Below are 11,011 nucleotides of genomic sequence, written 5' to 3' on the forward strand. Positions count from 1 at the left end.
AAGTATTTTCATAGCTTATTGTGCATTCGATGACTTTGCGTTTTCACCAGCTAATGCAATTAATCCATGCTGACTTTGAGTTGGTATTGGCACATTAAAGAGGTTTCGACTGTTGATATCTATTTGGCCCTTAGCAAGATTATATTTCAGTGCATACAAGGGTTGGCTAACACAGTTTTTACGCAGATATGCATCGACAAGTAAAACAAAATCGCTATTAATGTTGGTATCACCGGTCAGTCGATCAAACACCCCACCGGCAAAGTCCGTAACCTCAACATCGAGGTCAGAACCCATCGCTCATATGTAATAGTAAATCTTATCTTAAACACAAACACCAGAGAAAAATATCATTAAAATAAACTCGTGCTTAAGCACACTAATGAGACAATGATTTTAAATTCGTAATAATCATCAAAGTGGACGATTGTAAACCAATATCAACCACACAGACTCTGCGGGATTCGCTGTCACGTGAGTAACATCGTATCGATGTGGCTGGGTTTGTTTGCTTGTTGCCTTGTAGTTGGCCCGATTAATTGTATTATTGCCCATACCGCGTGCACTCGAGTGTGACAATCAGGGTAAAAGCAGTACAGTCACGGGGTAAAGAAGGAGTTGATCTATGGCAGCAATCAAAGTCTAAAATCGCTACTATGATACTACTTTACTTTCTTATAGTATCAAAAATCTAAACATACACATAATCGGATGTGCATGGGTTGCAGATACTCCAAATAGCACGTAATTTTAGTTAAAACCTTGACAGAAGGACAATTTCAATTTGGTCCACTATTAAACTTCAACGGCAGCATATTTTGGTATTTCACTAAACAGATGTTATGACCATCCCATTTTCGTTCTAATATGACTCAAATGCTCGGGAATTATTACATATGCTTATCTTGGCCTAATTGATATATAAGTCAACGGGTTCATAGATTTGCTATTACATAATCATCGTTCGAGATCTCAAAGTCCTCCAAATTGGTAACGATGTTCACACTAGCTTTGTTATTGCTACTATTTGTGGGTGCTTTTGGTCAAACCCCGACGCGATGCTGCTACAGCCATAAATTTGATGGTATCCTTATGGAGGTTGGTGCATCACTACCACTTGGCTCATCTACTCCAGTAATTCTTGATGTAAGTATTGAGTTATAACGGTTTTGTGGGTTTATCAGTGAGTATGCGTGCTTTTGTGTGTGTGTGCCTGAGTGTCTTTATGAGTGAGTAAATGAGTGTGAAGTTATTACGGAATAAATTTTTGGACTGCCTGATTTTAACGAACGAAATTACTATGATAGAAATATCGTTTTACCACAAGTAGAGTCGAAGGGTATGGTTTGGAATATGTTCTTAACACATATTGTGAAATTTTGTTTTATATACACCAATGCCTCTTTACCCCATTAATTTTGCTTCTGGGCGATAGTGAAAATAAAGTGAAAAACAAGCTGACGCATGGGAGGATTTACCAGTAATGAAGAAAACACCTATTATGCCACTACTATGGTAGTATAATTGCACGACATGCAGTCCTTTTCCGGACTCATTACATCCAGGTGCAACACACAATTGCACTGCTAACCAAATTACCCCTTTTTACTCGCACAATTCGCATACAATTATATAAAAATATATTTGCTTAGAAAATATTCAAGGTTTCAACAATTACACCTTCCTGGGGTCTAGCATTACGGTCATTTTAAAAAAAAATATATACTTGGCTGCACCTCTGCCTGTGTATTAAAAGATCGTTCTCGTTTTCGCTCAAGAACTGTTACATGAACAAGTGGTTCCTTGTTGAAAACAGCCGAGATCTTTCTTTTCTCAGTAGAGTTATGGTTGGATTTACATATTCGTTGGACTTGATAACCGATATGGATTCACTTCGTCCTTGTAGAAACAATCCATGACTGCTTCCGCACCTGGTGCATCATTCAACGATTTGGGCGTTTTCACGTGTTAAAATGGAATTTTTCCAAGCAGGCCTCAAGATAGTACTGGGACATTAGGTTGGTCCCGACGGTTGATTTCAATTTGGGCTTTGACAAGATTACATTTGAATGTAAACAATGGGTTGGTAATGTTATAGATTTTAGGCAGATATTTGTGTACAAGTGAAACAAAACTAATATCGATGCTAGCATCCTTTGTTAGGTCATCAATCGCTTTGTCTGAAAATTCCGCAACCTCATCATCGTAGTCCGTTAAGTACCAGCATTCGTGATAATTAACTTAGCTATCTCAATTATTTAACTGTTATGGACTTTAAATGATCTTGCGACCAAAATCGTTTAAGCCAGCTATAATTTGGATCGGACCTGACTATTAAATTCTTAGATTCTTCTGCTATATTTTCAAAACTACTCGATTGAATTGGTGAAACTAAGGCTGAGACCCCATGTGACAGCAGTCGTGTACCCTATAAAGAAATATTATACGCATCTGTCTGCAACAAGTTCACAACCACTGTGATGAAAGTCGTTGATTTTTATATCTGAAAGATCAAATATGTCAATAGGTGTTGGTTTTTGTCAATACAACTCCGTTGCATGCATTATCATTTTAGCGTTACCAACCACGACCTTGATATCACCGACTTTGATATCCACGTATATGTGTTGCATCATCATCAGAAATTAGTTATTTTACCAATTTAATTCGGTTTATATTCATGATTAGATCTCCATTCATTTCATCACCGGTATTTTTAAATTTGGATATCGGATCTGGTTACTGCTTATTCACTCTCATCCTGCTAACAATATGTTGAATGTCCACGTTAGACGTTTGTAATTTACCAGTTCGATCTTGGAAAAGTTCAAGCTCAACAACAACTCAATTGGTAAATTCAGTTAAATTTACTTTAGTCAAACAAACCTTCTTAGATCCATATTACCAACGCTTCCAGTTGAGTAACGTCCGTAAATGTTAATTGGCATTTTGTGTAATATTGTAATATTCAATGTACTTTAATGTAAAATCAATAACTTTTGTGGGGTTGGTGAACGCTCAAGCGCATGCAATGCTTTAATAATAAGATGACCACCTACCGGCCCATCAAACCGTGAGTCCAATAGTCTCTGCAATTTCTCTTTCCGCTTTTTCAATATCCTTGGTGCATTTAGCTATTTTACGAATTGGATCCGGTTCTTCTTCTGTTCCTGTTAGCGTTGTCACATGTTCCACCATAGCTCCGTGGCCTTTTGTTTATCGTCGGCAAGTTCCATAAATTTCCTTTGATGGTTCAATCAGCGGTGCAAATGTTTGTTTAAAGTCCGCTGTTAGACCTTCTCGTGCAGTTTGTCTTGACTGTAACTTATCTTTGACAGTTTTGCTGCCTTATACAACTTTACGAGTCAGTTCCTGGTGTTCACTGGCGGATTTGCAGCGTATCTTTTCATACTCTTTTATAACATCGCTGGCGGAAAGAGATCACTTATTTGACATTTTATATAATTAATATGAAGGCTAAATTGTCGCAGGAGACGATTTCGTGTCTAAACCCGCACGATATTTGTATTTTTTGAACACTTGTCAACTCAACGTATCTATGCACGCGGACCATGAATATAAATACGATTATTTCAAGTCGATCCAGCCAAAAGAATTTCTTGGATCTATTGATGTTTTATTAGCAAATATGTGCGAGTTAATGTTGGACATGTCACTCTGCATCGTGATCAAGCCATTTAGGAACTATTTAATTGCAATCTTGCCGAACGGTTATTCTGACATCAATGCGTACAAAAATTATTAATGAGATCTCACAGTGCTAGCACTCGGATCACAGAGCGATAGCATGAATCTGCATTCACACAGCTCTCGAAGACATTCCCCGTGATATCATGACTGAGATCTTTTTGCACAATAACCATGTTGCATTCTTAATGCTTTTCGATCCGATGGATCCACAGATGGAACTGGAAGTGAGACGGCTTAAAGCAACCTGACAGGATCCTGGTAAAACGGTTTAATTTTGTCATAATAAAAACTCTTAAATGAGTATAAAGTACTGCCGATCCAACGTAGGTTTTGTCAACTTAAGTTTTCTTTTCTTTTCTTTTTTTATTTTATTCATTCATTCATACTATATATGGCAACAAGCCCACCACCAAATACCTTTCGAGATTCAAATCCAGGATCAGCAATAAGCCTTTGAAGATTATGTTTTTAACTATCACGAACAAGGTCGGCTCGAAACTGTTGTCGTAAATACTCCATTGTGCTAACGGACAATCATTTTGGTGATGGTGTTGGTTTCCGTCATACGGCTGATATAGGTCTACAACTTCTATCACCCATGACTATTGTCTTGTTAGGTACATAAGAGTCACCGTTACTATCACTGATTATAATCCGTGGGTTGTACATACACATATGGCTTTTTACCAATATGAGTAAAAGTAATTTGGGATAGATAACCGTGACATATACAAATAACTTATTTTTTAAAAATGGTTTGAATTCAAATAATCCAAAATATACATTTTGACACTATTCCAAATCTAGAATCAGAGTGTTGTCCTTTTCAGAAACAACATTACAGGAAATACGTTAGGATTTGATAATAGGAATTTATAGAATCATTTATTCAGGCGTCATATTACACACTTTACTAGTGCGACGTACAATATTCCGTAGCCTATGTTTTTTCTTTTCTGATCATATGGTAATTATTCTTACTTATTCAATAATTATTTGGGGTATGGATTTCGGGTTTTAGGGTTAAATCTTCGCCAGTATGATATATAAAAATGACGCAAATGAATTAATGGATACGACATTATTTTCTTGTTGGTCAGATTGTATTAGACTTGACTTTCGTACAGTGTTCCTTCAATCTAAACTTTAGTTTTACTTTTGGTTTTCTGCACATCTTGACAAATGTATGTCTTAATAGCATGTAATACATGTATCAAGCTTATTGAAAATGATGCAATTATAAATGGGAATTCACTAAGTACTTTCCATTATCTGTCATATCATGCAAATGTTCCAACAGCTCAAGAGGAACTATTGATGTAATAAATGAGAAACAACAAATAATAATCCGTTTGTAAAAGCCTTACTTATTTCGCAAGACGCATTTCTCAGTAATATCTTGTAATTATCTTTCTCTCAAGTACTGCTTTGTTGCGCGAAACCAAACTTTTCAAACAATTTCCAATGAACCACTACGTTTAAATAAAATAATAATAATAATAATAATAATAATAATAATAATAATAATAATAATAATAATTAATAATAATAATAATAATTAATACTAGTAGTAATAGTAACTGGCAAATATAAATGCATATCATATTCCATACTCCTACAACATACAAAGTAATATAAATCAATATTAGTATTATCTTGCTTTTCCTTAGAAGTAATCACCAACAATAAATTGGGAACGGCCGATTTGAGAACAAAATGATCATGTGGCGAAAATGGCGCCAAGCACGCAACTATTTTTTCAATATACTACTGTGCTTGCATAAAAATAAACTTTCATTATTTGTCACTGTAACATTACACGATGATGTCAGTTTTCAGGGACATCTCTTCTCAGAATATTAGTATTTTTAATCCATAAAGTGGTAGGAATGTAGACGTACTTATTTACTATCTACAAGGTCTTGTAAATTGGTAGTTAAGCGTTTTTTTCTACAAAAGCTAGATCTAACTTTCATATGAAAAATCAGGGTTTCTCATACTCATTTTGTCGATCGCCAAAATAAATAATTTCAAGAGCTATCATAAGTACCCTCTTCCATTTTTTGTCTGCAGTCTTTGAGGCAAATAAATCATTTTAAGACAAATATTGATCTTAATACATATATTCTTGTCGGACACTCCAGATGATTTAATCCAATTGTTGTGTATATATTTATTTCTAAACATTTAGAGCCATGCTAAATTCGAATATAATGCAAATTTTTTTCGTCAATTATAAATTATTCGATATAGATGTGAATTTGCAAATGTCAGGAATGGATATAAACGTATACGTATTCGTCTTTACGTCAAATGTACCCAATAAACTATTATTTTTATCTCCTAGGCTAGTAATGAAATTTCCTACGACTTTGATGAAAAACTTATGTGGCTGAATAGATCACAGGTCAACCCTGCAAACGGAAAGATGGACACTATCATTATCATTAGACGCTATCATGAGGTAACGAATTTAATTGTTTGTTTTATTCAATATCTTAGGATTCATTACAACAGCTAGTTGTATGTTAAAGTTTTACGTAAAATGTATTATTCTGGTTGCTCTGAAGGTTTGCATGGTTTAGGTTAAATATTGTGTTTAGTCCCGAACTCGTACATATACTAAGTCTTTACCTAGGAATTGATAGTTCTTTTTTTAGTATTTTGTTTATATTATTAGTGAGGTAAGCTATAAAAGGTTACTACTGTTCCGTTTTGACAGAATTTAATGTTTTACCCAGAAATTTGAATATGATAAGGCCTTAAATGGCCACTAATGCATTTATTGGCTAGAGAAAGCGTTAACGACTTCATTTCACATTAACAAATATCACGAAATGAGAGAGAAAGACACATTTCCATATTTTCGTATATGTTAAATTTATGCCTGGCTTTTGTCATGATTGTATGCTTTTCAGCATTTCAAAATGGTTGTCTTTAGAAATTAATAGTTCCTATAATTGTACAAAATGCATGCACTCAAAACTATTTAATGACTAAGACACATTTGAAATTAAAGATATTTATAGAAATTAATAGTTACAATAGAGTCGTCAATGTTCATAAAGAAGCAGGCAAAATATAGATAAAAAGTGCATTTGTTTTGGTCAGATTTATAATGTTCAGACATGTATTTCAATGTCTTGTTTATTTTTATCTTGCAGTCCAAGGAATATATTGTTCAGAATGGACACTGTTACTCTCAAGTACTCAATCCTGACTCCTTGACGGCTCCTTGTGTGCCAGGTAATTGTTTTTTTGAAAGTCTAAATTAACCTTTAGTGCCAGGTAATTGTCTTTTTAAATTAATGTAGGTCGCATTATAGCTGTACATGTTTAAGCGTATGCATGTTGTTGTTGTTGTTGTAGGGTTTAACGCCATTTTTCAGCACACGATAGGCTATACATGGCGGCCAGTATTAATGGTGGAGGAAGAACCCGGGAAATCCCCGGAAAGAACCACCGACCTTCGAGAAGCTACTGGCAAGCGTATGTATATGTACATGTATATATGTATGAATGCATGTATGTATGTATGTATGTATGTATGTATGTATGTATGTATGTATGTATGTATGTACGTATGTATGTATGTATGTATGTATGTATGTATGTATGTATGTATGTATGTATGTATGTATGTGTGTGTGTATGTATGTATGTATGTATGTATATATGTATCTATGTATGTATGCATGTATGTCTGCGCGAGCGCGCGTCCATGTGTATATGCATGCATGTATACATGCATGCATGAAGCATGGATGCATGCATGTATGTATGCATGTATGTATGTATGTGTATGTATGTATGTATGTATGTATGTATGTATGCATGCATGCATGCATGCGTGTATGCATGTATGTATGTATGTATCAATGTATGTATGTATGTTATTTTTCTTGGCAGTAGTGCAGTTGTACTAACATATCAAATGGTAATGTTTATGATTTGATTAAACACTAATCTAATTATTTAAAAAGGAAGAAAATACAATACAATTATTAAACTGTTTCCACCTAACTGTATCCACGTTGCAGACAGTTTGCACTACAGTGGCTCCTTCACGATTGGGTCGGGAACCAGTACAGTGAATGTCAACAATTGGAGAGGAGATATTAACGGAACCACGGTGACTTTAAATGTCCAGGCAAGTGATTGTACTCCGGTCAGCGAATCACTGTATGGTATCATCGGATCAGGTAGGTCCATCTCTCTCTCTCTCTCTCCCTCTCTCTCTCTCTCTCTCTCTCTCTCTCTCTCTTCCCAATTAAAATCCGTTCATTCGCTTTGACTTGGTGATAAAACTATATATCTTCACAACCAAACGTCCAATTTTAAATAGTCACATGAATTATCTATTAGTTGAATGTATGATTTCTGTGATTATAGAACGTTTCCAAAAACTACAATTACTCCTCGTTACTCGGTCCATTTTGAACTTGTTTTGCTAAGATATTTCCCGCAGGACCATACCATAAACAAAGTGGACTTTAGGGGTGTGTTGGTGACAGAGACAACAAGTTAATAATATGCTTGAATGGAACAATCAATACAAACTGAAATAAGTGCACTGGTAAGTTTCAGTAAATGATATTTCCTGTCTCTGTTAAACGTCTTGTCTTAATTTCTTTTGCAGCAAATACCGTTATGACATACGTCTTTGCTAACCTAAAACCATCATTGGCTCACCCTGACAGATTCCACCAACTAGCAGTTTGTGCACACGTAAGTAATTTAATAAATAGAGGACATTATTATGTTTCGAGTGAAGTGAAAACAATGTATAACCAAGAGTAACGATACAAATGTTTGCGCTTCATGAGTGAAATATTTCATAATATCTACTAAAATAAAGCTGTCGATTTAACATTGGTACTAACGGATGCATGACTACATCGACAAAAAAGAAATTTCAAAATAATTTCAGGATGGCAACTATTTCCAAAGTCAAGTTTAGCTCCGACACGTAATACTTCGGTTTGTGTATTTTGTCTAATTATTGCCGTATAAAAATGAAGAGAGTTTTGCTTTCGTTAACATATTTCTTCCGCAGATTTATATACTGAACATTATTGGGGTGGGGGTACTGTGGAAACATCACAGAGCAGTCGTATCCGACAGATATCAGAGTGTAATATCTATAAACAAAACATCTTAATGATCGTCAGCTTACGTATAGTGATTTTTGTCTACTTTGCTTGTTTCTGCATTCAAACGTGAATTGTATGGCATTAGCAAGCGTGCAGTCTAGGTCTGTAACAGAGGCTGCACCGAAATTTCAATTATCTTTAATTTTGGTTTGCAATCAACTCTAATCTTTTCCAGATTCATCCATAGTTTACAAACATTATTATGATTGTGGCGACAGTTAACATCGCTACTTAAACAATTTTATTATTATAGTTATTCAGGAGTATTTTCATAAAAAGTCGTTATGGCTGTTGTAAAATTTACGAGGTATTATATATACTACATGAACGACACTTAAAATCGAATAGAAACATGTAATGAAAGTTCAGGCTTTGACAATTTGCATGATTAGTGTGGAAATTTATTTTAAAAAGGTTGATACTTGAAGCCTATCTCCTATTGTTACGTATCTTTTTACAAGTTGTGTTTTACGCACCTCCGCACTTAATTTATAAGCATATCACACGTGATATATGTCCAGACTTGTTCATCGTGATGGAGAAAAAACAGAAGAGAAGAAGAATGAAAAAACTGATATAGGCTTAAATATGGAAATAAAAGCTGAAATAGCATATACAAGGGCGGATGTAGTTCCTAAATGGGAACAGAAAGTAGTTCCATCAAAGTGATGTGTTCACTGTGGCGGTATAATTTTTCTTTGAGACAAATCAATAACTCATCCAGAAGTATATAACTATAAGTTGTAGCCGCAGTAGTAAGTCGTCGTAGAAGAAAAAGAAGAAGAAGGCAATGAAGACAACATTTATGAATTTCATATCGGCGATGAAGAGTTTATCACAATGAACTAACTAAAGAGCATGGCCTTCTGTAAGGGGACTGCTTATTGCTAAAGCATAAACGACGAACTCTGTTCGACTCCGAAGACATAAAATACATCAGGATATTGGACATATCGATTGCGATAAGTCAAGCTAAGCGTAACAAAAGACTTTTCATTTCAGTGTCGATTTTTAACAGCACATTAGTTTCAATTTATTTTCTTTGTTGATTTTGACAATGAACAATGACATAAAATCTACAGCAATTATGAGTCTACACTAAATTTTAAATGTATTTTTGGACCTAACTTATTTACAAGTTTGTTTATTTATTTATTTATTTATTTATTTATTTATCTATTTATTTATTTATTTATTTATTTATCTATTGATTGATTTATTCATACAGGCCATTCCGATACAGGGTGCAGGCAAAAGAGATCTGGAGGAAATGGTTGAGAAAATCCACTCGTCTTTGGTTCCCTTTTTCCTATAAAACTGGAAATGAATACCTTTTTCTGAGAAATCGGTTTAGTTTTGTTCATACGAATAGTTTTTACCTTCATTCAAATAACACAATGGGCTTTTAATATCGTGGATGTTACGTGTTAGTTCTGCAAACTAACAATATATATATATTGATATAACGATATTTGAATGTGTGACAACTATGATTTCGTTAGTGGTTAATGGTACCAAGGATAAATTAAAATTTTTGTAACAAATATTATGTATTTTTTAGTTCTCAGTTGATTTCGTCTGTAGTCAGTCTTAACTTCAAAGGCAATTAATATAGATTTGTGTGTCATATAAGTAAAGCATATGAACAGTATACACGCTGTATCTTTAATATACCACTAGCATACATTTTTCGTTAAAAGGAAACTTGTGGTATATCAATGATAGAGTACACTATATATATATATATATATATATATATATATATATATATATATATATATATTAATTGTTTCTTAGTTTTAAAAACATTTTTTTATTCCACTACATACTATTGCAATGAAACTGTATTTACTGGAATAGACTTCAAATCTGACTGATATTTTATTTTAAAAGTATATATAAAAAACTAATAATAGAAACTTTGTATCTAATGATGACTTAGTTCCTGATCTTGATTGAGAACCAGTAAGAGTTGTAGTAAACAACTTTTCTTAATTTTTTAAATTCTTTCTCAGAGTAAAATTAATAATTACAAACGTTTGGTTTTCCCAGAAGGGTGAACTCTTGACCTCCATTATTACTACTTACTACAGATTTATTACCAATGTTTTGAGAAAGAGTTGTTGGTCTTCCCTTAACACTTGAAA

The 11,011-nt window shown here is 34.0% G+C and overlaps 1 protein-coding gene across 1 annotated transcript; it reads left to right on the forward strand.

Moving 5' to 3' along the window:
- Positions 1-944: 944 nt before the first annotated feature.
- Positions 945-10,482, forward strand: LOC149803334 (uncharacterized). Its single transcript, XM_089951359.1, has 6 exons — positions 945-1,146; positions 6,059-6,175; positions 6,876-6,957; positions 7,752-7,913; positions 8,351-8,439; positions 10,093-10,482. The coding sequence occupies exons 1-6, from the start codon at positions 997-999 to the stop codon at positions 10,177-10,179; spliced, it is 687 nt and encodes a 228-aa protein (XP_089807485.1). The 5' UTR covers positions 945-996; the 3' UTR covers positions 10,180-10,482.
- The last annotated feature ends 529 nt before the right edge of the window (positions 10,483-11,011 follow it).

This window comes from Sinohyriopsis cumingii, chromosome 3, assembly GCF_028554795.1.
Source record: "Sinohyriopsis cumingii isolate HCF-2022 chromosome 3, ASM2855479v2, whole genome shotgun sequence".
Lineage (NCBI taxonomy): Eukaryota > Metazoa > Mollusca > Bivalvia > Unionida > Unionidae > Sinohyriopsis > Sinohyriopsis cumingii.